At 31.3% G+C, this 27838-nt stretch overlaps 4 protein-coding genes across 5 annotated transcripts; 1 reads left to right on the top strand and 3 right to left on the bottom strand.

Annotated features, from left to right (window-relative positions):
• The first annotated feature begins 718 nt into the window (after positions 1-718).
• Positions 719-10791, top strand: LOC124945204. Of its 2 annotated transcripts, XM_047485597.1 has the most exons (16): positions 721-1687; positions 2198-2719; positions 2803-2889; positions 2987-4945; positions 5029-5145; positions 5232-5414; positions 5510-5572; positions 5949-6020; positions 6111-6338; positions 7157-7276; positions 8272-8331; positions 8905-8945; positions 9061-9138; positions 9220-9304; positions 9457-9619; positions 10116-10791. In XM_047485597.1, exons 1-15 carry the CDS (start codon positions 842-844, stop codon positions 9580-9582), a joined length of 4587 nt encoding a protein of 1528 aa, XP_047341553.1. In that variant the 5' UTR covers positions 721-841; the 3' UTR covers positions 9583-9619; positions 10116-10791. The 2 variants fall into 2 exon arrangements, 1 of the variants encoding a protein (XP_047341553.1); XR_007099973.1 differs by lacking the exons at positions 8905-8945; positions 9457-9619; positions 10116-10791 and having other exon boundaries at positions 719-1687.
• Positions 10792-10924: 133 nt separating this feature from the next.
• Positions 10925-12305, bottom strand: LOC124945205 (putative pre-16S rRNA nuclease). Its single transcript, XM_047485598.1, has 6 exons — positions 11980-12305; positions 11827-11886; positions 11637-11749; positions 11469-11537; positions 11316-11367; positions 10925-11202 (listed from the first exon to the last, which is right to left on the bottom strand). The coding sequence occupies exons 1-6, from the start codon at positions 12268-12270 to the stop codon at positions 11062-11064; spliced, it is 726 nt and encodes a 241-aa protein (XP_047341554.1). The 5' UTR covers positions 12271-12305; the 3' UTR covers positions 10925-11061.
• Positions 12306-17939: 5634 nt separating this feature from the next.
• On the bottom strand, positions 17940-19810 carry LOC124910241 (squamosa promoter-binding-like protein 8). Its single transcript, XM_047450857.1, has 4 exons — positions 19682-19810; positions 18807-19442; positions 18431-18570; positions 17940-18339 (listed from the first exon to the last, which is right to left on the bottom strand). Exons 1-4 carry the CDS (start codon positions 19729-19731, stop codon positions 18218-18220), a joined length of 948 nt encoding a protein of 315 aa, XP_047306813.1. The 5' UTR covers positions 19732-19810; the 3' UTR covers positions 17940-18217.
• A 5793-nt stretch (positions 19811-25603) lies between these two features.
• On the bottom strand, positions 25604-27267 carry LOC124945903. The gene is made up of 4 exons (XM_047486424.1): positions 27094-27267; positions 26121-27007; positions 25968-26039; positions 25604-25877 (listed from the first exon to the last, which is right to left on the bottom strand). Exons 2-4 carry the CDS (start codon positions 26925-26927, stop codon positions 25872-25874), a joined length of 885 nt encoding a protein of 294 aa, XP_047342380.1. The 5' UTR covers positions 26928-27007; positions 27094-27267; the 3' UTR covers positions 25604-25871.
• Positions 27268-27838: the final 571 nt, after the last annotated feature.

The following is a 27838-nucleotide window of genomic DNA, read 5'->3' as shown; positions in this document are numbered from 1 at the left end:
CGAACCTTACCCGGGTGTATCTTCTCCCATACCCCAGACCCGTATACGATCTCTAAAAAATGAAAAAAATAAAAAAATTTAAGGCCTTGTTCGAATTGGGGTTTTTGGAAAAACCTAGAGAAAAAAAAAGTAATGATTGATGATAATTTTGAAGATGTGACAATTGTTTTTGGTCAAAAGACTTAAAGAGTATTGATATATATGAATAAAATAAAAAATAATAATTTAAAATAGAAGATATTTTAGTATTTTGTTAATGAAATGAGTGAGTGATTGATTGAAAAATTAATTTTAAATAAATTTTTTAAAAAATTAAAAAAGATTGAGTTTACCAATTTAATCTTTAGAGAAAAAATAATCAATTATATATATATTAACCCAAACAAGGGGACACACTCATTAGATTCTCGACCATTTTGAGATCAAACTTGTTGTTATATATAATATACATAGAAAATTAATTAATAATGATACACATATAATCAATTTATTATTTATATATTAAAATTTATGAACAATTTATGTGATTAGATGATTCTTGAAATCAATAAAACAAGTAAATGTGAAATTTTTTTTTATCAAATATTTAAACAAGTGACAATCTAAATAAATTTTTAGTCAAACTAAAATGTGAAATGATAACCGATATATATGAATATAGTAATTCTTGTTTTTTTATTTCCTAAGTTGTCTGATCGTCATTTTGTTCTTCTGCTGATGTTCCTCCTTTCCTTCCTTATGCAAGTCTGCTACAGAAGAGAAGAATCGCATAACCATTTGATGTTAGAAATTTAATTACGATTAGTCAAGAGAAGACGAAGAAGAAGAAATCAAAGCTTCAATGGCGTCGTCAATGGACTCCAAACAACTCATCGACTCGCTTACTGCTCACATGTCCCTCTACCACTCTTCATCAACATCAACCACCCCTGTTTCTTCTCTACCCACAAACCCTAGATCTTCTATTCTCAATTGGTTCTCTTCCCTCTCTCCCCACCAACGCCAATCCCATCTCACCGTCGTTGATTTTAATTTCACCCAAATTCTCCTCCAAATGCAAGAAAAACTCATATCTGATGGCCACGGTTTTTTCATCGTCTTGCCAGATATTCCCTCCGGTGATCGACCAGGACTTCCTAGTCTTTGCTACAGGAGGTCTCATGGGCTGTTGGCAAGGACAAGCGAGACCAACAAGTCGGAGCGGCTAATTCATGATTCAGTCCGGTTGTTTAATTCCAAGGAAGGTGAGAGATTGGAGAATTCTGCTTGTTGTTCTCAGGGTTCTAAGGATTTCTTGGACTCTATTACAGTGTGCGAGAGTTTTGTGGAAAATGTGGAAAGTTTTATTGCCTCCATGGATGAGATGTCTAATGGTAGTTTCTTGAGGGGGGAGGAAAATGGGTTGTGTGCAAAATGGGCGGAATTGGAGTGGCTGAAGAATAAAGGGTATTACAGCATTGGGGCATTTGTAGTAAACAGGTTAGAGGTGGCATTGAGATTGTCGTGGTTGAATTGTCATGCTGGCAAGAAAAGAGGGGTGAAACTTAAGGACAAGGTGGGTATGTCTGGAATTGCAGCAAACGTTTATTGGAGGAAGAAAGGATGTATTGAATGGTGGACGAAGTTGGATGTTGCTATGAGGAGGAAGATCTTCCAGACTTTCTTTGGAAAAGCAGCCAAGTCTCTGGTATTTCAATATCTCAAGTCAGTAGGTTTTCCATTTTGAACCCTGATTTATTATTATTATTACTTTTGGAGAACCGCCTTATTCAGTGTTTGAGAAAACCCAATATCATCTACTTATAGACAAATGTGTAGATTTCATTGTTTCAAACAGTTAAAGGTAAGACATAGAGATACCATACAAAGCTGAGTAACATATTAATGAGCCGTCATGTTGATGGGTAAAAACTCAAAACACGTGTTAAAGCCTGCTTTTGAGATATAGTTGGAGAAACACCTTATCGATTTGATGACCATATGCATACATTAATTCATGATGTTGCTTCCAAACTTATCACGATGATTTATATGCTACATCGCTAAAGATGCATAAAGTAAACCACATGTTGCTCTTAATAGATTATTTAACTTTCTTTTGTTAATTCATCTAACCTTCTTCGTGATTTTAGCGTCTGTTTCTGTTTATGTTGCTAAAATAATAAGAGTATATATGTCTGGTAATTATAAATTTCAGGTTTCTGAAATGGGGAAGGGAGCAAATGGTACTTGTCATGGTGAAATATGTATTTCTTGTGCAGAATCAAGAAAAAAATTAAGACTTAATAGGTCTGTATCATCTCAAGGGGATCTCTTTTGCTTGAGTCAGAATCCTGCTGAACGTTCAGGAAAATATCCATCATATGCCTCCTCCATTTTTGGACTATTTATTCTTGAAGATATTGTCACTCTGCTATCTCAATATCAGCATAGTGAATATGGTGAAGAGAGAGTATTTTTCAGCTCATTGATTTCAGTTAGCACCATATCAGATTTCATATTCAGGAAATTCCGAGATTTACTCATGTTGGTTTCACTTGATTGCACAAAACTGGAACTTCTGGAAGAAGATAGCTTGACTCTTTCTTCAAAGAAATCCAATGAGAAAGTTGCTACTACCACCACCCGTAAGAAAAAAAGTAGGAGTCGTAATACTAAAAGACAGAACCCTGTACAAAAATCTTCTGGAAACGATCCACCATTTAATCAACCAACTAAGGTATCATGTTTCTGGGTTTTTTTAGAAGTCTCTAATTTAAACAAGTGAAGACGAGTTTCTAATTTATTGAAAGAACTTTCTAGGATCATGACAATGGATCTACTTGTACCAAGGGCACTGATAGTGCTTTTCCAAATGGAGCAGCTGATAAACCTCAGATTATTAAGAAGGTTAAGTTGCTAGGTGGATTTATTTTACTAGTTACTTCAATATGAATCGTGTTACTGTCTCTCTTATATTTATTAACCATGTGATTAGTTTTACCAGGAACATTGTAGTAAAGTTGTCAATGACAATGTCAAAAGAGTTTCTAGGAAGGGTAAGAACAAGGAGAGTGAAGTTAAGAAGGTTGGTTTAGGCAATGCAGTTGAAGTTATATTATCAGAATGCAAAAGCATGGATGCTGACAGACCCTCTGCCAGCCAAGGTGAAGCTAATGGCCCTGGTTGCGGATCTGGTGATTGTGTTGTTCTAAATGGTTCTAAGGATGTTTTATCTAGTATTGGATCTATACCAAAATTAGATACTAGTAATCTGGTTGGTGAACAGGTTGGGGGGAACAATCTGGTTCAAATAACGCGGACAGGCTCGGTTGTCTCTGCTCCTGAAAGCAGGACTGAGTTGAATCATGGTGGGATTCCCAATGTAAAAACTGACAAGCACACTGCAGATGCTGATGGAGGAACTGTTAAAGAGATGCCTTCTAACATTCCTGTGACTGAATTAGATGTTTCACAGTCCAAAAAAGTTAATCTCAGAGGCTATATAATTGCCAAAGAAACAGACACCAAACCCATGTTTTCTGAAGTAACAACCAGAGTTGTTGATGTAGAAGGTCAAAATACTTATTCTCGGGAATCAAGAATTGGGACTGGTTCCATTAACTCTTTGGCATGCCATTCGCATGAATGGCCTAGGGTACCTCTTGTTCATTTGTCTTCTTTCAATTCACATCTCCCGGCTGCCACAGATAGACTACATCTTGATGTCAGTTACAACTGGAAAAATCATTTTCTACAGTCGTTTTCATCATCTGTACCGCAAATAAGAAATTCGCGTGTGGAGAAAGTTTGCAGCCAGGTTGTCGCATGTCCACTGCCCATGAGTCTAGACTGGCCCCCAATGGTGCGTAATGGGTGTGGATTGGCCCCTGCAATGGCATGCGGATATGACTCTGGATTTATCTCCAGAAGGCAATCTTCTTTTCAGAGCTTAACTCGTAGCATGCATAAAAATGCAATAGTTGACGATGAATGGATGTATTCTGGAGATTTTGCAGAGCTGTCTGATATGACAAGTTGTCTTGAACTGGGAGATGATCAAGAGAGTCACTGGGTATCTGAGGAAGAACTCGAGATGCATGCAGTTTCTGGTATGGATTACAATCAGCACTTTGGTGGTGGTGTGATGTACTGGAATCCTTCTGATTATCCAACTTCAAGTTTTTCTCGTCCTCCCTCTCTTAGTTCTGACGATGGCTTGTGGGCTTGTCGAGAAGCAGACATGAACAGAACTGTTGATGATATGGTTTCCTTCTCTTCATCTTATAGTACTAATGGTTTGACTTCACCATCTGCTGCTTCCTTTTGTTCTCCTTTTGATCCTTTGGGGCCAGCACACCAGTCTGTTAGTTATGTTGTACCAGGGAAAGAAATATCTGGGAAGTTACTGCATTCCTCTTCAACAATCAGTGAATCGACTACAGAGGAGAAGGCTTCTGGCTCATACTCCAGCAAACCTTGTGATGGAGAAGCTAAATTAGGAGATTCTCTTCCTTATCCTATTCTACCACCAATTATAGTATCAAATGTGTCAAGAGAAAGAACCAGGGCTGATTTCAAGTTAAGTCATGATCTTAGAAGCCCATGTGTTCCTCCAAGCAGGAGGGAGCAACCTCGCATAAAGAGGCCACCATCACCAGTGGTGCTTTGTGTTCCCCATGCTCCTCGTCCACCTCCTCCTCCTGTTAGTGATGCCAGAAAACACAGGGGTTTTCCAACTGTTCGTTCTGGTAGTTCCAGTCCTAGACACTGGGGTTTGAAAGGGGTATATCATGATGCTATGAGCTTTGAGGAAGCTTGTATGCGTGTGGATGGTATTGAAGTAGTCTGGCCATCATGGAGAAACAAGAGTCTAATGTCTCACGCAATAAATCAAGGTCCACCTGAGGCCTTACTGCAAGATCACCTCATTGCAATATCTCATTTATCCCATGAACAAGAACATGTTAGTCTAACATTTTAACCAATTCTGCCTTATCCAGTTGGTTTAGCTGTTTAATTAATTCTATTCTCTGTTGGATATCACAGCCGGATCTTGCGTTTCCTTTGGAACCACCTGAGTTACCTAGTTGTCCATCAAGGAAAGCATCTCTCTCATCTATTCACAGCCTTCTCCATGATGAAATAGATGCTTTCTGTAAACAGGTCAATTTAATTCTCAAATTCAATTTTTATCATTTCTTTATGTTCAGTTGCTGAAGGTAATTCTCATGTTGTATGATGATGCCCAGATTGCTGAACGGAATTTGATTAGGAAACCCTACATTAATTGGGCTGTCAAGCGAGTTGCTAGGTCATTACAAGTCTTATGGCCTAGATCAAGGACAAACGTTTTTGGCTCAAATGCTACTGGATTGTCTCTGCCAACAAGTGATGTTGATCTAGTGGTTTGTCTTCCACCTGTTAGAAACTTGGTGAGAATGATAGTTGATATTATGGCATTTTGAACCATATCCAATAACAATTGCTTCTGCTGAAAGCAATTGTATGTACTGAATCTTCTTGGCAGGAACCTATTAAAGAAGCTGGAATTTTGGAGGGACGCAATGGTATTAAAGAAACTTGCCTTCAGGTATTACAAAAAATAACTAATTTATTTATACGCTGATGAGTACTATATCAAGCTATTTCAAAACATGCATTTCCACCACACCATTTCTTCTTTTAAGGCTACTTTCAACAGCTGGTGATGTTACGTAATGATTGGGCATATATATCATTTGCTTCTGTGAATTTCATCTCTTACAGATGTAAAATAAAAATTATTTTATACCACGGATCTTATTCTTGTCACTGCTTTAGCAGTATTAAGTGCCCAAAATATTGCTGAAACACCAATTCGTATATATGTATTATTTATATATCACAAACTTTGTCAATTGTTGTTTCTATTTCATATTGCTCTTATTGTATTTTGAGCTTCATTTTTTTAACACTTTTTGTTGCAGCATGCAGCTAGATATCTGGCAAATCAAGAGTGGGTTAGAAATGATTCTCTCAAGATCGTGGAGAACACTGCTGTAATGCATTCTATTTTAGATTTAACCTGTTATGGTTTATGTTTATCCTATTCAAAGGATTTCCATTGCTTAATCACTCTCTTGCTGTAGATACCTATAATCATGCTTGTGGTGGAAGTTCCACATGATCTTATTATCCCAGCTGCTTCAACTATATCAACATCAAAAGGGAAGAGAGTTGAGGTTCTTGGTGAACAAGGTGATACTTATGGGGTTGGGGATGGTGCTGATAACAGTAGCAGAAAGGATGCACAATCAATTCATCTCGACATTAGTTTCAAGTCATCATCACATACTGGACTCCAAACGACAGAACTGGTTGCTTTGAACTTTGATTAGCAGCTCTTACATTCTCAAATTTTGAAATCTTAATTTTATGCCAAGCATGCACTTCTTCAAAGCTTCTTTCAAGATACACATGGCTATGGATTGTAAAATGATTCTGAGAACTTCAAAACAAAACAAAAAACTTAGCTAATGGTACTGACAAATTAAGTTAGCTGAACAACAGACTTGTCATCCTTTCATGAAAAAAGAACCTAATCGTTCCTGGGGATAGCTTGGTAATTTACTTGATGTGAATTCTATTTTATTACCACTGAGGTCTAGTGAAAAGATTAAATAGAAAAAAATCATAAGCTTTAATTTCTGCATTAAATTCATTAATTTTTCATAAGGGAACTAATGCTTTCAAAAGCCTTGGAAGGCTCTTTTCAACAATGAAATGTATTTCCAAAGGGCAAGTGATGGAATTATCTTGACTTTGGTACAGGTTAAGAACCAAATCACACAATGTGATTATGAATGTTTTGGCTGGAACATAATGTGATTCACTGTTGTGATCATCTGCTCCTATAATGAGGGGCATAAAATGGTTCACAAGCAAAATACTTTGAATTTTCTGAGCATTCTGCCTGTCATGTTACTTAAGTTTGGAATTCCTTATTGATGTTAAATCATCAATTTACAATATAAATAATTACCGTGAAGTGTGCCAACTTCTTATTTTTAATCTCTTCTCGGTGTCTCTATATTTGTGCATATATGCATGTCTAAATATACAAAATTTGCATCTTTTTGTAATGATTTTGGTATCTTTAATATGCATGTCTAAATATACTTATGTTCATATGCAGGTCAAAGGGCTCACAGAGCAATTCCCTGCAGCCACATTCCTTGCTTTGGTGCTGAAGCAGTTTTTGGCTGATCGTAGCCTTGATCAATCTTACTCAGGTGGTTTAAGTTCATATTGTTTGGTAAGTGTTTGAGTTCTTTTATTTTTTTTAGACCAAAGGGAAAATTCTTCAATGGCCATTGGTCTTATTTTTAAGCGGGAGTACTTGGAACTAAGGCCTTTATCAACTACTAGAAATACTGGTAGCACTTACCTATAAATGAATAACAATACCACCTATAGTATATACCATAATGTGTAATAATCTAGTTTTGGTTCCATTTTCGTCCTGTTATGTTGCTTTATATCATTTTATTTCTTTACATATCACAAATTCTCTTCATATAGGGCTCCCCTTTTACATATATACTTTGGGTTGTTGATTTGTTCATGTCTACTATACTGAATCTCATTGTTTTACATTTCGCCGTATCTATGGGATGTCTGCTTAAATAGGATGGGGTTCAGACCTTTCCTTCTTTGATTGAAGTATTCTTCTATTCTTGGAGACTTGTAGTTACGGGTTCCACAACTTCAGTGACAACTTGTTTTATAAGACAAATTTTATTTTAAAAAATAGTGTGCTATTCTTGGACAATTTCTGTTCTTCCATATTACTATGGTTTTATTATATGATGCAAATCTCCATAGTTTTCTTTTCCTCTAGAATGGTTCAATCAGGAGAGCAGATTTCACACTTTAGGGACTTCTATTCAAAGTTGGACCAGTAAACTAAAAGAATGTCAAGACATTGTTGAGTTAATCAGTAGTTCTAAGAGAGATCCTTAAAGGTCATTAGAACATTATGTTACATTTATTAGAAAATAGAAACTTAATATAATGAAACGTGCCTCTTTAAAAATAATAACGAAACTTGCCACCTACAACTTGACATGAAAAACAATACTTCTATTTATGGCAAGCAGTCCCTTGTATCAATTGGAGAAGCTTGTGATTTCATTAGTCTAGTTAAGACCACCTTCACCTTATGGCAAAGGGAATAAGACATATAGTTTGGTCATTTTAGTATTTTCTGTGTTATTAGGAAAAACATGAAACTAAAGTTTGATTTTGCAGATATTGCTGATTACACGCTTTCTTCAACATGAACATCATCATGGACGGCCAATTAACCAAGTAAGCTTTACAATATTGGGCAAGGTTTCAAACTTTTTCCTGTTGTAAGTGTTCAGATGGCGTGTTAGAGTTCTGTTTTTGAGGAAAAGACATCCACATCTCTTATTCGTTATTCATGTTTGAAAAATGGTGTCCATTAGTCAGGCAATAATTCATAGAAATACACAAGTGACTGCTGTTTGACTAACTTTCATGTTTTAATTGAATCATTCCAAGGCCTTGCTTGTTTCTTCCCCCTCCATGAAACAATGTGATTTGAACCAAAATCATATATAGTAGTACTCAACTTTTTATTTGATAACTTTTAAATATTTTGTCATCACAAAATGGCCTAAAATGGTTTTCATGACAATGAACCTCTTAGTGCTCTTCATGTGTATGACCATATCTAGTCTGATTTAGTAGTACTCATGGAGCAAAAGGAAAAAAAGAAAGAAGTGTTTTTAAGTCTTTTTTTTCTTGTAGGTATGTGTGTTTGATTTTTTCCTTTCATCGCCGGTCAATGGTTCATTAATTTATTTCTTCCTATGGGGTGCAGTATGGTCACTAATTCATTATTTTTCTTTGTTGTAGAATTTTGGTGGCCTCCTAATGGATTTTCTCTATTTTTTTGGGTGAGTCCAAAGCTCTTTCCATATTGTTATTTCACTCATGTTTCATTATATTACATGCTTTAGCTTGCATCATGTTGTATCTAATTCGGTCAGCTAATCATAATGTTTAATATAGGAATTTGTTTGATCCTCGTCAAATGCGTGTTTCAGTACGGGGAAGTGGACTATACATTAACAGAGAAAGAGGATATAGGTATTGGGAAAGACTTCTTAATTGAGATGCTTTCAATCTTAAAATGAGCAAAATACTAAGACGCACTGTTGAATCTTGTAGCATTGACCCGATCTGTATTGATGATCCGCTATTTCCAACTAATAATGTGGGCCGCAATTGCTTTCGTATTCATCAGTGTATCAAGGTGAGTTTGGCAATACTGGTAAATGAGTCAAAGTTGTAAGCATCTTCTACAGTCCTTGATTCCTCTCCATTGCCATACATTTCATTATTCTCTGTAATAAAAATAAATTCCTTTTACAAAGTGAGTGATCTTTGCTTTACTACCTATGGTAGGCTTTTGCGGATGCTTATTCCACTCTGGAGAGTGAATTCTCATCTCTTCCCATTGATGGCGACTTGCACACAAGGGCATCGTATAATCTCCTTTCAACAATTATTCCAAGTATTGATCTCGTGTAGATTTTCATCAATATGAATAGATCTACATGTTTCTAAGGTATACACTTACCATCCATGAATATTCTATTTTCCCCTGTCCTCTCTCTGTTAAATGTTACATTTCAGTCCATCATTTTCTTATTAGGAATTGCTTCTTCACCATCCCCTTTTGCTCCTTTAAACTTGAGTCTTTAGATTTTGTGAACTCTAGGCATGACATCAACTGATGAACACTTAGGCCTTGTTTGATGAAGGATTATTTAGATTTTATCCATTATCATTCAAATCATTAATACCAAATTACTCTATAACATTTTAAACATTAAAAAGAGGATTTGTATTGCATTTCTTTTGCGTGTCAGAAGTTGTTTCGGATAATTTGTGATTATGACAATTCGGTTCATGAAAGATAGCTATTAGAAAATTCTTCTGTCCTTGGTGGTCATAGACTATATGTAATTTGCATGATTGCTTCTTTTGTTTTAAATCAAAAGATGTCATATTTATCATTGAACTCTATTATATTTAAACTTTCTGAGGTTTGCTATTCTCAGAGGAGGGGTTCTAGCGATCTGCCAATATATATACTGAACTGGGCTTGTGGGCTGCCCTTTCTTGGTCTAGATGATGCCACGTTGTCATCACACAGCATGGGCACTCTTTCAGGATGAAGAACTGTTCAGACGCCTTCAGTTGAAACTAGCATCATCAAGAACGAATGAACCTAAATTAGTGGGGTCTCAATTCATATTGCGGTTTCAGCTGCAGATCCTGAACCATGATAAACCCTAAGTATTCTGTTAGTGTGTGCTAAAGAATGAGTGATTGCTGTAAACTGTGGCTCAATCTCTTAATAGTAAAAGGGGAAGTGGTCTATAAATTTATAGAAAGGGCTTAAACTATATGGAAAAGCCACTAGAAGAATGTTCAAATTGCTAAGGTGGAATGGAACAAATGTTATTGGGTCCCACCATAGAGCTTTAAAGACTCATGAAAAACAAGGTCAAATGTTCTGGCAGCGAATTATACATCGGTTTTCTATCCCACCTTAGTCCTGTTTTTAAGTTGTAGGCTGTGTCTGTGATGAGGTTTCCAACTAATAAACCCAATTTGAGGATTCCTCACCTTTGTATGTATGTATGTATGAAGTTTATAGTTGTAGCTAAAGGTTGTTCTTTTAACCATTATCTGTTAATACTTATGTCACAGTTTTTGAAGTGCAAAAATAGCTATAGTTCATTGTAATGTTTTCATTTTGTCTCACTTTCTATGTAATTAATTGGGTATGCTCAATTTCTTTTAAAAATTGTTGTGCAATTGCTGTAACTCTGTTCTATCCAAGTTAATTTTTTTCTTTCTAATATCAGGTTTAGAATGATCCCTTTATAAAAGTACTTTCAAAAGTATCATAACAAAAATCAAATATCTCATATTCGATTTCTTCTAATAACATTTTTAAAAGAATAAAACATATATATCTACTACACATTTTTAAGAAGTTTAAAAATCCTCTGAAAATAATCCTGTTTGTTTAGCTTGCCTGTCCGCCCATGATTTTAGGTTTTCCTGGAGTTCCAACTGCTTAGGAACTACAAGTTCTAAACTCTCACCTGATACTGAGAAGTATCTCTCGAGCACCATCTGCAATTCAACAATGACCAGTTTAGCATTAACAAAACAAATCAATCAAACCAAAGCTTTTCCTTCTAATATTGGCAGTAAATCGAAAAACATGAATATACATTACTACATACCACTGCAGCATATGCATCTTGGCTTCCTTGTCGAACAGACTTGCGAATGCCCCTGTAAATATATAACATAATCTTTCATTATGCTTATAGATATATTCTCAAGATTAGCCTATTTGAAAACACTCTTTGTTTTGCTATCTGAATCCAAATTACAGGTTAAGCATATGATCCATAGCATCTAATGATGTCCCATATTCATCTTGCAAATACACTCTCCATCCCCTGCAGTTAATTAATAGAAGCTTGCTTATTAATTAATGGCTTAAAAAGAGATCTTCTTCTTCTACAAACTACAACTACTACAAGTATAAAGATTTTGACCTCTCAGCTGCCCTAACTGCAAGCCTTCCAGCAACACTTCGAACCTTATTAGACTGTTGAGTCTCCTTCCCATCACAAGACTTTGGAATCCCCACTATAAATTCATCAACTTCCTATTCATCAATCATTTTGTAAACCCTAAACCCTACTTTTCACATTAAAAAAAACAAAAAAAAAACACAATATGTACTTGTTGCTCTGCAATGTCAAGGATTTTGAGCTCCAGCTTCTGCCCCCGCAAGTCCAAAGTCTGTGATACCCACAACAACAACAAGAACAGCATGAATTAAGAATGATATATAGATTAGATGAAGCAGCTCTGAAAGATGATTAATTTCTTAACAGTAAGTGGGCGGACAGAGAAGCCTTTGCTTATGGCAAGGCCAGTCCGTGACATTCCCAAGTCTATCCCTAGACTGAAACCTCCTCTCCAATTTGAATCCCGCTGCCGACAGAATGCATTCGGTGGAATCTCCTCCACGGTGATAGCGGTTACAGTACTGGAGGATGATCTACGAAAGAAATATTCAGAAGTTGAAATGAGAGGGAAATGGAATTTAGGGTTTCTTCTACTTGGGAAGGCGGCGATTTGTAGAACTGTCGGTGAAGATAACCCGATTCCTAGTCCATTCATGGCCGCACCAAATACCAATCTGTCCAAACTGCAATATTGAGAGTCAATTTATTTAATATTAAGATCAAATGAATTTATATATATATATAACTAATATTTGAAAATGTAAAGAATACATATTTATTTATATAATTTGTTACAAGTTTTCAAATATAATTATGGACAGAATTTTATTTTATACTACCCTAGATATTTATTTGTAACAAATAATTTTGTTAATTGCTTAATTAGTCTCATTTGTGAAATAAGTTGGATTAGTATTGGCGAGTGAAACACCAAAATACCTGACAATCATTAGCTCTCCTTGAAAAGATGTGATCTAACGAATTGATCGGGTCATGTAGGAACAAGGTTCAAGTCTAACGCTCTATTAGGATGCCTCAGTTGAATATATGACGATGGTGAGTATTGCTATTTATCGAAGTGAATAACTGCGGAAAACATTTAATTAGTAAGTCCACCCAAGATGAGTGTTATTTTGATATCATGATTATAATGGTCTTTTTTTATTTTTTTCCGAAAAATTATGTTTTTTTGGTTAAAAGTTAAAAATATTCTTTATTTTTTAAAAATAAAATAGTTTTATATAATTAAATAAAAGAGTAATTTTGATATTTAAATATATAAAATGAGTAATTAAATTGTTGAAATGATAAAAGAAATGATTGAATTTTGAGATAAAAATAAAAAAACAAAAAAAAACATGGTACCAAAGAGCCCTAGTAGATCTTTGATTTCCTCTTCGATTAGTTCAAATGTTACCCATGGGAGAAGTTGTACCTGATTCGTCAAAACAAAAACACGATAATGATTTCGAGGTTGAAGAAGATTATTTTTTGTGCCTTGTGCTGAAATGTAAGTATTAATAGATTTTATTTCACTTATATTCTTTTTTGCAATTTAGTCTCTTCTTTAAAATATTACAAAATTGTTTCAAACTCTCGTGTTGGTGTTCCATAAGGCTATAAACAAATGAAAGAAAAAAAAGACAAATATTTCAAACTTAGGAGATGATGAAGGTGAGGCTAAAAAATAAAAATAAAAATTAGATAAGACAAAGTAGCAATTCGGGTGAGATTTAGATTGACATGTTAATGAGTTATACGATACTAACCTCAAATTAATTTGTTCAGTAATTCGGGTTAAAATCTTTAACCGAAATAAACATGATTATTTGTAATTGACCTGAATCCGACCCGATTACCTAACTCAACTCGAACCTAACTTGATTTAAGTCGATGTAATTAATTCATATATCTTGTTTTAAATTAAAATGACATCAAAATAAAATAAAAATGAAGCTAAATCACAAATCCATTTAAAAAAATCTTACATACAAAAATGAGTGAATAAAAAAGAAAAACACAAAACTCAACAAAAGAAAATTATAGAAGATTACTTCACTAAGGTAGATCAATAGTAATTAAGAGTCGGTTTAAGAGATCAAAATGTTACGGTTCGATTTCATCTTAAATCGTTTTGAGTTTAAGTGGAAGTCATGGTTGTGGGTGTCATGCTAGTTCTCCTTTAATTTAAAAAAAATATATATTGTAAAGAGTTGACGTATCTATTTTGGATTATTTCAGGTCGACCCGATTTTTAACTGTTTATTTATTTATTTATTTGGAAAAATGTCGATGTATATTAAAAATGAAAAAAATTGTTTAAACACAATGAAAAAACATGACATGAAAAAAATGGTACACAATAAGTTATCGAGCTTTTAAATTTTGAAAAAAATGATTAAATCCCCGACAGACTCTACTGACTTTCCTGAACGAATCTTAGAAAGAGTCATAATAATAGTATTATGATTGAAACGTATCGGACAACTACGGTGATTTCTCTCAAATCAGATAGTCCACCCAAAAATAATTAGGATAATAACCCAAATATGTAGGCATGTCACATCAGACGCATCAATCCAAACTTTCCAACAACTACCTAAAGACTCAGGCATCACTCAATGAATCTTAGTAATACTTCATAAAAGACTTCAAATATTAGTCACTAATTGACAATACAAAAGTAAGTGATCGAGTTGCTGATTCAACTTATTCGTGACACATATGGGGCTAATCATAATACAATATTTTTTCATACACATATTATCGGTTAGAATTTCACCATAAATAACGCTTCATCTAACAAATTGGATATTTAATAATAAAAAATTGTTTATTTAGATAAATTAAATAAAATATTTTAGTATATAAAATTAAAATTTTAAATTTAATTAGAAAATGTGTGTAATTTTACTTAAATAACCCATATTTTTATATATTATATATATTTTTTAAACAGAAAAAGTGGATATGATTTTATGCCTGGTTTATAGTTAGTTCGATTTAGTTGATAAATACAAATAAATTAGATGTAATAAGTTATTACGGTAATTTTAACGAATAAAATACTATCTATAAATAATCAAATATACATAATCGGTTAAATGAATAAACTGTTTAATTTATAACAAATAAAAAGATAAATTGAATGGATTGGATTGGGTATACTGAAAAAACTAGTAGTTAGTAAAAATAGTGTAACATTAAATTTATCTGGACACAGGAATTTATCGTATTATGCAATTGAGTTGGTTCTTGGCTTGTCACTTTCTCACAATAATATGCGGTGACACCAACCGTTGATCATTCTTAATTCAATCTTCACCGTGTTCTGTTCTCTCAGTGTCATTTTTAAGTGTACGGAATCAATAACCATTTGTTATGATCTCCTCTCGTTTAAGGTTTTGTTTGGGACAGATTAAATGAAGTCAGACATTATTAATTTAAATATATATATATCTCATGCAGATATTTAATGCATTATTGATATTTATTAAAATACTACCATTAAACTATCTCATTAAATATATATACATACATATATATTCATATAAATGTCAATAAATTTTATTTTTGCTCACGGTTCTGTAACTAATATCGGAAAAAGTTCTGTCAAATAATAATTGACAATATACAAATATAATTAAAATAGTGAAAAACTCATCAAAATCATTAGAAGATACATGTAAAAGGGTCTTCAGATAAAAGATTAATTCTAAAAACTTATTAAAAGATAAATAAAAAAAACTTTAGATTCGACAAAATCAACTCATTTACTGCAAACAAGGAAATGAATACGAAAATAAGAAAATGAATACGAACTTGAGAAATTGTCACCAATACGATTAGAAGGGTATGAGCAGTAGACGATCCATCAAAGATTAAGAATATTATTCGGATTATAAAAAATTGAAATGACAAATCCGATCCGACTAAATAGATTGTCGTACCGAACAAAATACAATACTAACTCAAATCTGAGTGGTAAAAAGAGAATCAAGTCACACTCCAATGCTAAAAAAAAAAGACACTAGAAAAAGTATGAGTAAGACTCAACTTTCATAGAGCTTTTTTTTAAGTGAAAATTATAACCCTTCTTAATAATTAAAACTAGGTTCAGAGTTTAGATTTTTTTTTTAAATGGAGTTATTTATAATTTAGTTAATCATTATCTAGTTACCTATAAGTATTATATATAATTTAATTTATTATTTATATATATAATTTTAACCGATTTTTTCTGTATACCAAAAAAATCAACATTTTCTTTTAGCAATTTTTGTTACACTGAATCCTCTGGTTTTAATTAATTAATTAAATTTACTGTTAGAAATTATTTTATTAAAATTCTATTAACCAAATAAGTTAAAAAAGATAAAATAAAGAATATAATAATCCAATTTAATAATTTTTTATTTAAAAAATGAATAGATCTCACAATCCTATTCTTCACTACAAGGAAAGAATCAATAGATAAAACAAATGAATAAGTTTCTTACCAACGTTTCAAACAAAACAATCAGATAAAACCAAAACATGGAAAGAGGAGAATGGGACCAATTTTGTAAATTTCTTGGAAGGAGGTAATTAGAAATAACTATTTAAATAAATATATTTGTGTTATTTTTATATAACTAAGGGAACGTTTGCATGATGAAAGTTTATCGAAACAAATAAGTTGTGATTATGTAATAAACTGATACAATAATCTAACTAAATTATTTAACGAATTATAAGTTAGAATCAATAAAACACATTATACAAGCTTATAGTTAACTATTAAATAAGTTAAAATATAAATTAATTAGAAGCAAATATGCTGAATCAAAGTATATTATTTAATTTAATATAATATATATGCTAATAAAATAACAAGATAAACAGCTTAAACCAAATCTTTCTCTTAATAATTAATTAATTAATTATTAAGCACGTTTTAATCAAAACAATTAACATTCCTTCCATGATTAATTTTAATTTTTTGTCTTAGCCTTACAACAATATTATAATATACAAATGATTGTTTAAAACAAAACTTTATGAATTTATAATAATAATAATTTAATAAAATGATATATTTTTTTTTTTGTCAAAGACATGATCCTAGCCATCCCTTTCTAGGTATTGGACCATCTGACTCATTAGGAAAATGATGGGACCCATTATTTGTCAATTACTTTATACCGTATTTATTATTATTATTATTAATTATTTTTTTTAAATACCCAGCCTCCATGCAGGGAGCAGCTTGACTTCTTCGGGATTGTTTGGAATATCATAGAATTTATAAATTTATTTGAATTTAAACGAGTTAATATTTATTATATACCACATTGGACTAGTTTGATTCGCAAATAATTAGCATTTTCTTAATAAGTTACTACATTAATTTTAGAGAATTAAGCTGAAGATTATAAGAAAATGTATTTTAAATGTATTTCAAGCATGATTTGTTTTAGTAAAGATATAAATAAATGAAATATTTAAAAGAAAATTACTGCAGTTATTATTTCTCATAAGAGAAATGGAAAATGCTATTATCTAAATAGAGCCTGCACGAGTGAGGCTGTCAAAAAGTTGAATCAACCCTTCACCCAATATAATACATATGACAACTGTAAATATATTAATTTATTCTTTTTTATTAAACATGTATTACATTTTTACCATTTTTAGATAGAATTATGTTATATTAATCTAAAATTTTAGTGGGTTCAAAAATAAAATTAGTATAAGAAAGATTTAAGTTATTGAATAATTATATTCTAAGTGAAGTTTCATTTATATTATTAAAACACGACAATTTTAATATGTTCTGCGGTATTCGATCTAAATTGTTTCGTTAAAGTTGATTTTTCCCTAAACCCCGTCCCAAATACTGTAAACACAACTAAATATGTAAAATTATCAATATATTTGTTTATTCATAATATATTATATACAAGAGTTTAAATCTTTATAATAATATGATTTTTTATGTACATATATGGTATAACTAAGTTGACCCTAGGGTAAGGCATCCTAAAGGTACATGTTTATTCATAAATCACTATATATATATATATTAACAAACTAAACTCATAGTTTGGTTAAGCTTGCTATATTTATTTAATAGAAAAGAAAATATAACTAATATAAGATTTTTGTTTTTCACTTGGTCATCTCAATTCTCTAAGTCTTTAGAGGTATAACAATGTCTTGCGGTAATTTTTCGAAATTTTTCGAAATTGAATAGTACGAGAATAATTGTAAAGAAGAAATTCGAAACTAAAATGGGGCTAACATCCCGATCCGCCCCCCATTTGTAATCCTAAACATCACACATGGCAAAGTAGAATATTATTATTTGCATGCATAATAAATAAAGGAGAAAACTTGAGAGTACTATTCTTTAGTTCACACATAAAAAGATAGAAGATAAATATAATAATAATAATTAATGAACTGATTGCTTGAGAGTACTACTAGCCACTAAAATGATAGATAAACCCAAAAGTTTTTCATGTTAGAAAATAATTATTATAATAATAATAATAAGCTTAATTAATTCATTTGAATCACAATTGGATTCCATTCGAAAGTGATCATGATCATCATCATCACTAATTTGAGTAGAACAGAGAGTTTTGCCGGCCGAAACAATCCAAAGAGATTCTCGGCGGAGATATCGCCACCACCGACGTCACCGACGAACACGACTGAGCTCCTGAATCTGCCGGTGACCCTTCAAATTATATTTAAGATATAAATATAAAACATTCCTAAAACAAAAATGTTATTTGTTTCTTAAAAAAAAAAAAACAAATTTGACTTACTTGGAAGGCTGCCGGAAGGGGAGTTACGGGGCTGGGATTTATCAGCCTGCTGGTGTGACTTCCGCCGGCGGCGGTTATGATCGGCAAGTCTTTTCCGGCAACTCCTTTTCCCATTGTCAAATTCATTTAGAGGATGGAACCTATTTTTTTATCAAGGGTTTTCATTCTTTCATAAATATAATAATTATAAAATTAATTACACAATACATAAATACCCTCGGTATCAACGAATGCCATGAATAGAACGAATTCAAGTATATTATCGTCATTTCATTAAGATTTAACCTCTTAAACATGTGAATTAACTAAATAAACTGACCTAAAACAAAAAAAACAATTATGTTTTAATTAGAGAGAGAGAGAGAGAGATTTGAACCTGCTACATTGTTGGCAGAACCGTTGAGTAAAACCGGCGGCGATAACAGTGGCCGCCTTAGAATGAAACTCACAAACCTTATGACGGCGGTGATAATGTTTAGCATGACTTAAGTCGGCGTTACATCCCTCCGCCTGACATCTCGGCGTATTCACACTAACACACTCTCCACCGCCACCGCCGCCTCTCGACCTTCTATAAAGCCTGTTAACAAAATCGTCATCGGACGCCGAGAAATAAGTCCGACCACCTAAATTAAGCCCAATTGTTGCCGCCGCCGCCAATCCTCCACCGCCGACATAAGAAGGATGTTCTGTCTTCGGCACCACCATGAAACTCGACGAGGGATTTCCGGCGTGATGTTCGAGGGGGGAGAAAGGGTGCGCGTAACTAGACGCGCCGATGAATGCGCGTGGGTCGTAGAAGGTAGGCTGTAAATGGGTCTGAGGTTGAAAATGTTGACTTTGAGATTGAGATTGAGTTTGAATTTGATCGAAGCTGCCATTGTTGTTATGATAGATTAGTGATTGGTTGTTGGTCGGTGGCGAGAGAAATGGGTCGTGGTTTTCGCCGGAGATAATGACCGGCGGCGGCGGCGATGGGTTTCCCCATTCGTAATCCAACATTGCCGGAAATCTGTCCACCATGAAAAATAATTGTTCTTGGTGAAGGAAAAGAGAGTATTATTATTATTATTATTATTATATGTTGGAGAGAAAATGGAAGAAAATCTGTCAGCTTTCTGTACAAGATCAAGGAGCAGCAGGAAGATCGACGACTTATATAATTTCAAATATATATATAATATAAATATTTGATTATGAAAGTTTGAAACACAGAGAAGAAATAGACGATTCAGAAAAGAAAGAGATTACTTTGAATGCTCTGTTTCTTCTTCATTAACTTCTATGCACCTACAGAACATTTAATATTTCTCTCTCTACTCTCTCTCTCTTTCTATATAGTACTGAGACATTAATAATACAGTTTCTTTCATTCGGATCAAATGTTTTATTTAATTTTATTTATTTATATATAAAGGAAATTGGGGTTGAAAAAATGGGCATTTTCTTAGACAGATGGGAGGAGGTCAATTACTAATTTAGTTTGGACTTAAATTACTATTTAGACCCTTATGCCTACAATTTTGACTATATGTTAAAACCTTTTTGCTATATCTATATTAGTGAAAGCAGCAATTAATTCTATCCTGAATTAGACAATAATGAGTCAATTTAGACTAGAGGTGATTTAAATTATCCTCCCTGTTTAAGGATAATAATTGTATTTATTGTCACCACGGCCTATGGCCTTCAATGAATTTATATGGAACAATACTAATTATATTTAATAATATCATAATAGTAATTCAGCTCATTTGTAAACATTTTATGATTCCTTGTCCTTTCTGGAAATTGGAGATGATAATAGAGTGGGTTAAAGTGTTAAAAAATGATATTTTTCTATGTTAAAAATTATTTTATTTATATGGTGGGTAAAAAAGCATATTCATAATAGTATAAAATATAAGTTTTTTTTTTAAGAGTTCAAAAAATTACGGATTCGATTTTATCTGAAAACGCTTTGAGTTTAAGAGTGGATCATGATTTTGGTGTGTCATGCCAGGGCCGGCCCTGGGGTAAGTCCGGCAAGCCCTCGGGCTATAGCAGCCCACCCCCAAGACAGCCCATTTATTTTGAGTACTGAGATGTTTATTCAAATCTATTATATTTTTAAATAAAATAATGATAGTTTAGTTGTTTATTATAAAAATTTAGAATTTTCATTTAGTTATGGATTTAAACCTCGTCAAAACCATTTTTTTTATCAAAATTTTAAACTATACCTAGGGTAATAAAAAAATATAGACAATTTTTTTATTCCGGGGATGGGACAGCCCAAAACTCAGAACCGGCCCTCTGCCCTCTGTCATGCTAGCTCTCCTTTATTAAAAAATAAATGAAACATAAGTTTCTAATCATTTAGTCGAATACAAGTGCAATTTGTATAAAGAGAATTTAAATTGTCATCGTTATGAGAACTTTCAAGTTTAAACTTGTGTTTAAATTGTAAAAGATAAAAGATTAGTTAAAAAATAAATTTTAAATTACATTATTGATGTATTTTCTTGTAGATTGGTATTAACATGGATACTCAATCCATAAATAGTCACACTTTTTTTTGGAGTAAGAAATCAATTTATTAATTTATTTTCTTGTGTCTAACCAATTTCAAGCAAACGGTTTAGAAGAAAAATAAATGAATTACATTGAGTTAGTATTCACAAATCACAACTATGATATATGTTTTTAGAAACATTATTTTATCTCTATTTTTTCAACCAAATGTACTCTACACAGTCTTAATTATTTAAAATAAATAAAAAATTATTTATATTTTCTCTTTTTTAATATGTATATTGATTATGGATTATATGATTGTTAAGAATGACAAATTTGATAGATGTTATTAATCATTTTTCCTTTTTTAATGTCAAAGTTGGCCCCGAGTTTTGAGTTGCCCCAGTCCCGTTAGAAAAAAACTCGATATTTTTTGTTGTCTTAGGTCGAGTTAAAAAATTTAATAACAAAATAATTTTTTTTGTGAGGTTTAAACCTATAACCAAAATAAAGATTTTAATTTTTTTTTATTTAGAATCACTAGACTATATGATTTTATGTTCAAAATTACAATATATTTAATTAAAATCTTACTATTTTTAATAAATGGGCTGCCATAGTCCAAGGGTTTGCCGGGTCCAGGGCCTGTTTAATGTTTTGGTTTAATGTTTGGTTATTAGGATAAAATACAGTTTTTATTCAAAAACTCAAATATTATATTAATAATTTAATCAATAATTTTATCTATTTAAATATAAAAATTAACTTCTAAGTTTAGACTCTATCTCTCAGACATTATTCTCTCATGTAAATCATATTCTCTAAATTTAAGTAAATTAATTTTCAAATTTTAAAACCAGTTTTTTCCTAAGTCTTATTCTGTTTAGGTTTTTAAAATAATAACTTTAAAAAAAAATTCAATTAATCAATTCTCAACTATTATCTCACTCATTTTATTAACCAAAATACTAAAATATTTTATATTTTATTTATATATAAATACCATTTTAAATTCTTTTAAAAAAATAATCATTAACTCCTCAAAATCATCAACAATTATTATTTTTTCTTCTCTAAATTAAAAAAAAAAACAATTCAAACAATGTCCTAATTTTTTTTTTATCAAAGAAGGATTCTTATAAAAAAAACAGATAAAACTCAAAAAAGTATTTTCTTCAAACAAGCCCATAATGAGGCCCATGTCAAGGCTGCCCATTTTAGTAATTTTGGTTCCCAAGAACAAACGTGAGGCCGTGGTTAGAAAGCGCGTGATACTTTAGGCCTTGTTTGAATTGATCAGAAAGAATGCCACCAATTTTAGTTTTTAATATGTTTCTCCTTAAATACAAGTATACATGTTGGTTTGTTTGTTTTATGATTATAAGTTTCTCGATTAATATTAAAAACACTAAAATATAACAATAGTTAGGGAGATTAGTTTCATCAATTAATTTATTAATAAAAAATACTAAAATACTTAACAAATAATTTTCATTGAATATTAGTTTTTTTATATAATAATTCAGACAGACTACTTAAATAACTCAAATCCAAACAGCCTAACATACCTTCTAATTATTTTTCTAAATACATATATTTTTTTTATTAAATATTATTATCTTTTAAAATAATTCACCATAACTTTTCATAATCTCATGTCAAACAAATAAATAAAATCCAAACGAGGGATAGGATATTTATGTACATTGTCATAAACTGGAGCCCTATAAATATTAAATGTAGGTGGGACCTAGAATGTTTCATCACCGACGTGCAGGACTTTGCTTAATTGTTTGGATTTACCAAATTACCCCCCTTAAACAACTATGAATATTTTTACCCATAAATTTTGTTTATGAACTGGTTTGATAATTTGATTATACTGCTAATTTTAGTTTAGTCATTAGGACTAGTAAAATTTTATTTTGTAGTGTAGAAAATTCAACAAATATTTTATTTTATCTTTTTTTTGTACTTAAATGAATTTAGGTGAAATTATTTTTAATAATAGTAAAATATTTGTATACACTAACTTCTAATAACAATTTTAAAATAACATGTTGATATTGTAATATATTTTTATAAATATTTATTATAATGTTTGAATAATAATAATAATAATATATAATATGTTGGAGTCAAAAGAGACATGTAAGGGTGGTTTTGTGAATAAAACAAAAGTATAAGGGTACAATAGTACATAACAAACGAGAAAACATACAAGGATATCAACGTATCTAGAAAGTACAGCTGTACCTATTCCCCCTACTCTCTAGAACACGCGCTTCCCCTCCTACTCGCTCTCTTCCTAATTTATTTTAAATAAAATATTAAATTGACTTAGAAAAATTAAATGTACGTTATAATTATTTTCATAACTTATAAAAATGTTTGATTTGAATTATTTAAATAACTTATTTTATTTATTAAATTATTTCATTCATTAAATTAAATATTAAAATATTTTTTATTTAAAAATATTATATATATATATATTTTTAAGTTTTTATTAATAAAATTCCACATTTCAAAATCATTCCTAATCAATCTTTTTTTTCGCTCCTAATTATTCAAATAACTTAGGCAAAACAAAAATATTACTCCTATCATTTTATTATTAACTAAAATACTATATATTTTAAATTATTATTTTTTATTTTTTATTTTTATTTTTTTATTTTATTATTATATATTAATTTTTAAATAATTCAAATTATTTAAAAAATTCAAATCCTGTCCAAATACGTATAATTAACTTACCACCCAAATTTAAAAAAAAATGTTTGTGTGCGTGTCATTTATTTGGTAAGTAGGTTAATATTATGTGTTTTAGAAAAGATAATATTTTAATTATAAATCTATACTGATGATTGAATAAATTGTATTGAGATTATCAAAATTATGTTGAACAAAAAATTAGGATAAAGTAATTTGAATTATTTTTTAAATATAATGAATTAACAAATAGTCTTTATAGATTTTTTTAATTAAATATAAAAAAATAGTACATCTAGAGCTTGATATTGTTTTATTTATTAATTTATTATTTTACTCAAAATTTAATACTTTATCTCATTTCATTTAACACTTTATACTTTTTATCCATTTAAATATTAAAATACATTTTTTTTAATATATTCTTTCTCATCTATTGTTAAAATGATTATTCAACTTACAAATTTTTTTTTTTAAACTCAGTCAAATAATTTTTTTCCCACTAAAATCAAATAAAACCAAAATATCAAACAAGCTTAACCTAAACTTAAGTGGTTAATCTTTTATTTGAAAATCGAATCTATTCAAATATTTAAAATGAATAATTATACTATAAGTACAGTTTGAAACTAAAATCTACAATATACAAACTAAATAAAACACCCTTAATATAAAGAAGATTATTTATGTTAACTAATAAGTATGGTATTTTTGAAAATTTAATAAAAGAGAAAATTTCTAAAATTTGATATACTGCCTCTTACTTTGTAAATATTTTTATAACTCTCTATCCTTTCTCATAAAAATATATTATTATAAAAAAATACTAAATATTTTAATAATTAGTAAGTTAATATAATCATAGTGATGTAAAAAAATGAATTATTAACAATATAAACACAAAATCTTGAATTAAAACTTTAAAAAAAGGAAAAAATTAATAGGACCCTTTACATTTTAAAAGAAAAACTTGCCCAATCTTTCATGAATCATGTCCATGAATTAAACCCTTAAATGAAGTGTTTAGAGTTTCTCTAAGAAACTAAAAGCCTGAAATTTGATCAATTAAGAACATTTAATTGAAATAATATCTTTTCAATAAAAAGAAAGAAAACAAAATATTCATTAATTGTTGTTTAATAACTTCAAATTAATGCATAACTTTACTTTGAACTTATTACAATAAGACTTTTGAGCATTTTGCATTTTGCAATTTTTATGGAAAATTTTCTATCCAAGTTTATTTAATGGAGGTCACAATCTTCACAATGAAGTAAATGAGTAGGTCAGTCATGAGATAAACATTGTAAGGTGAGCTATGCATGTTTGTTATAAGACATAATAATTAATGTTGTTTACTATATACAGATTTTTTCTTTTTCACTATAAATTTGGAATTGTCCTTTGCGAAATAGAAACGGATTCAAAAGGTTGAAGGCTCGGGTCGAGATTTAGTATTATATTTTCATTCTATGCGAAGCTTCTCAATGAATTATTATAAGTAGAGAAATAAGGTTGGATGAAACTTCCAATGATGAATGCTTCCATTTTCAAATAAACCACATCATACACATACAGACAATATCATGAACCTTCCCAATTCCAATTCAATAATTTGTTTCTCTTTTCTTCCTCCTCCAAAAGGCTGACTAATTCATACTTCAAATCCATCTTCACAAATCACACACATATATAATCGAGAAATGTTTTCCAATCAAGTAGGATTAATGGGTATTATTGTTAAAAAGATGATCTGATGATTTTCAAGAAGTGCCATGGAGATAGATGGCCTAACCCAGAACAAAAGATAGCTGCTTTCTCACAAAAAGATCATGTATTTGTTACTTCAATCTTGTTCATTTCATGTTCCTCTTCTATCTAGTCTGATAAAATGAATTCTTAAGGTTAGAGATGGAATATGAACCAATTGCCCAGAAAATAGCAGGAAATTTCCACAAAAAGAAAAAGTCAATAATTCATTCATTCATCCATTTAAGGGAAATAAAGATGTGAACATCTTAAAGTAATTTCATACTTACATCATCATCATCATCATATCTGTGGCTACTTCTAAAAACAAAAACCAGGATGGACTGGATCCATGGATGGACCAAGAATTGCAGCCAGCAACAAAATAGATACTGTATAAAGAAAACCCATCTTCTTTTTCTTCTTCAACTCTCTTAATCTTACACCAGTCATAGTCAAAAAGCTGATAAACCCACCTTTATTAACCCTACAACAACAAAAGCAAAATCAAAACAGGTTAGATCTGCGAAGAATTAGATCTATCTATCGATGAATCTACAGTGTAGTAGTAGTATACCTTCATTGGGATTTCAGAGACTTTGTATACGTCAGGAGTGATCGAGGAAAGCCATAAACCAGGAAATACATTCTGCAAAACAAAACCCATAAAAATTAGGAATTAGATTTGCAATTTGAAGATCATCCATCAAAAAGGAAGAAAAAAACTCACATCAAGTTGTCTCTGAACGATCTTAGATCTCTTCTTTGGCCTTCTATTTGGTTTTGATCCGATCATTGCATATATATCTTCTTCGATTTCATCACGAGACAGTGAGATTGAGAATTTTTGTTTCTTCTCCTTTTGTAAACCACCTTCCCCACTTCGCATCTCTGATCGCTTATGGACTGTCTGCGGTGGCTGAACTTTATTTTCCGGCGACGATTTCCCAACTGAAGAAGGATTAGGATTAGGATTACCCCCTCCTCCATTCATATTTGTTTGCTTCCGGATTGGTTTTCTTGGCCTCAAATTCCATGTCTTCCCACCCATGGATTCTTCAACTTCTCCTTCAATATCCGGATTTCCTTCCTCCTGACCCTGACCCTCGCACTGTTTGTTATTCTTCGATTGAGTCTTCAATCGAATATAGATCTTCGATCGTGACTCTTTATCCTGATCGGATACTTCAGCCTGCTTATCCGCTTTCACAATCGCATGATCCAAAGAAGAAGAAGATACGATATATCCATTCTTTCCACTATGAGCCAGGGGAGTTGGTAACGAGTTCTTCCGTTTCCCTAAAACCGCTTGACTAGACTCAGATTCATATGCAGACTCTCTCATCAAATGTCTTCTAGCCGGAGATCGCCGCGTCGCCGTATCAAGAGGCGGCAATTGCTGCGACGATGATGACGTTGATGAATCTAAACCTCGACGGCCGCGATGGTGATTGTTTGTATGATTCTTTGTCAGTTTCCATTGAGGTAATGAGAAGCTATATAGAGGCTGTGACTTCGCCGGAACTGGTGACGCCATTAGAGTAATCAAAACCTTCTTCTATCGAGAACTTGATCAAATCTTTTTCTCAATCAAACTGTGGCTATCAACAATCTCAGCTGTTCATAAACAAAGACAAACAGATCAGATTACAAACTCAAATCAAAGATTAATCAAGAAAAACGAATTAAGAGCTGATAATTACTGGATTGATTTCGATCATCCAATCAACTCCATTATAGAGATCAAATGCAAACGTGCTTTGTTGTTATATCGATTCAGTTTTCCTTCAAAATCACACGAACAATTCCAAAAATCCTCAACAAAGAAAATCAAAACCCTAGAAATGGGAAGTATCTATAGAGAGAGAGAGAGAGAGAATTGTGAATAATGAAGAATGAAAAGAGCAGTTGAAGAACTTGAAAGGAGAACAAGCCCGAGACTACCGGACCGGGAGACCCGAACAGTTATGTATTTACATATTTACCCCTATTCAATATTTATTAAAATTAGGTCTTCAACTTTTACATTATATACAATTTTATTCACTAAACGTTAAAAATTAGCAATATATATAGTAATTTAAAATAGGATCTTTTAAAATATAAACATTCCTTTATTAGTTAAAGTAAAGAAAATTTAAACCTAATAAATTTTGGAATAAAAGTTTATATATGATATAAATAAAATTGTAAGATTAGGGGTCAATTTTATATTTTTGTAAACATTCATCACCACTGAAATAGCGACGTTTAACATAAACACCTAGGGTTTTGTTTTTCGGACTTATTTTCCTGAATTTTTAATTTTTACAAATTATTTATGTTAATTATATATATTTTATAAGATTAAAGTAGAGATAACATTTTTATTTATTTTTTAAAATCTATTATTAGGATATTAATAAATTAATATTATTTGATTTTTAAATATAAAATATTTTTAGAAAT

Source organism: Impatiens glandulifera, chromosome 7, assembly GCF_907164915.1.
Source record: "Impatiens glandulifera chromosome 7, dImpGla2.1, whole genome shotgun sequence".
NCBI classification, from domain to species: Eukaryota; Viridiplantae; Streptophyta; class Magnoliopsida; order Ericales; family Balsaminaceae; genus Impatiens; species Impatiens glandulifera.
This window is presented reverse-complemented; position numbering and strand designations above follow the sequence as displayed.

What these genes read in the sequence shown, in the direction of transcription:
- LOC124945205 (XM_047485598.1), bottom strand. Translation starts at nt 12,270, where the DNA reads ATGAATGGACTAGGAATCGGGTTATCTTCACCGACAGTTCTACAAATC. An exon ending in TTGACATTGCAGAGCAACAA is followed by an intron (nt 11,750 to 11,826) that starts GTACATATTGTG and finishes ATTGATGAATAG; the next exon opens with GAAGTTGATGAATTTATAGT. An exon ending in GCAGTTAGGGCAGCTGAGAG is followed by an intron (nt 11,538 to 11,636) that starts GTCAAAATCTTT and finishes AATTAACTGCAG; the next exon opens with GGGATGGAGAGTGTATTTGC.
- LOC124945204 (XM_047485597.1), top strand. Translation starts at nt 842, where the DNA reads ATGGCGTCGTCAATGGACTCCAAACAACTCATCGACTCGCTTACTGCT. An exon ending in AGATCGTGGAGAACACTGCT is followed by an intron (nt 6,021 to 6,110) that starts GTAATGCATTCT and finishes CTCTTGCTGTAG; the next exon opens with ATACCTATAATCATGCTTGT. An exon ending in GTATTCATCAGTGTATCAAG is followed by an intron (nt 9,305 to 9,456) that starts GTGAGTTTGGCA and finishes TACCTATGGTAG; the next exon opens with GCTTTTGCGGATGCTTATTC.
- LOC124910241 (XM_047450857.1), bottom strand. Translation starts at nt 19,731, where the DNA reads ATGTTCTGTAGGTGCATAGAAGTTAATGAAGAAGAAACAGAGCATTCA. An exon ending in TTCTGCCAACAATGTAGCAG is followed by an intron (nt 18,571 to 18,806) that starts GTTCAAATCTCT and finishes ATAAAAAAATAG; the next exon opens with GTTCCATCCTCTAAATGAAT. An exon ending in CCCTTCCGGCAGCCTTCCAA is followed by an intron (nt 18,340 to 18,430) that starts GTAAGTCAAATT and finishes TATAATTTGAAG; the next exon opens with GGTCACCGGCAGATTCAGGA.
- LOC124945903 (XM_047486424.1), bottom strand. Translation starts at nt 26,927, where the DNA reads ATGGCGTCACCAGTTCCGGCGAAGTCACAGCCTCTATATAGCTTCTCA. An exon ending in TCGTTCAGAGACAACTTGAT is followed by an intron (nt 26,040 to 26,120) that starts GTGAGTTTTTTT and finishes TTTGTTTTGCAG; the next exon opens with AATGTATTTCCTGGTTTATG.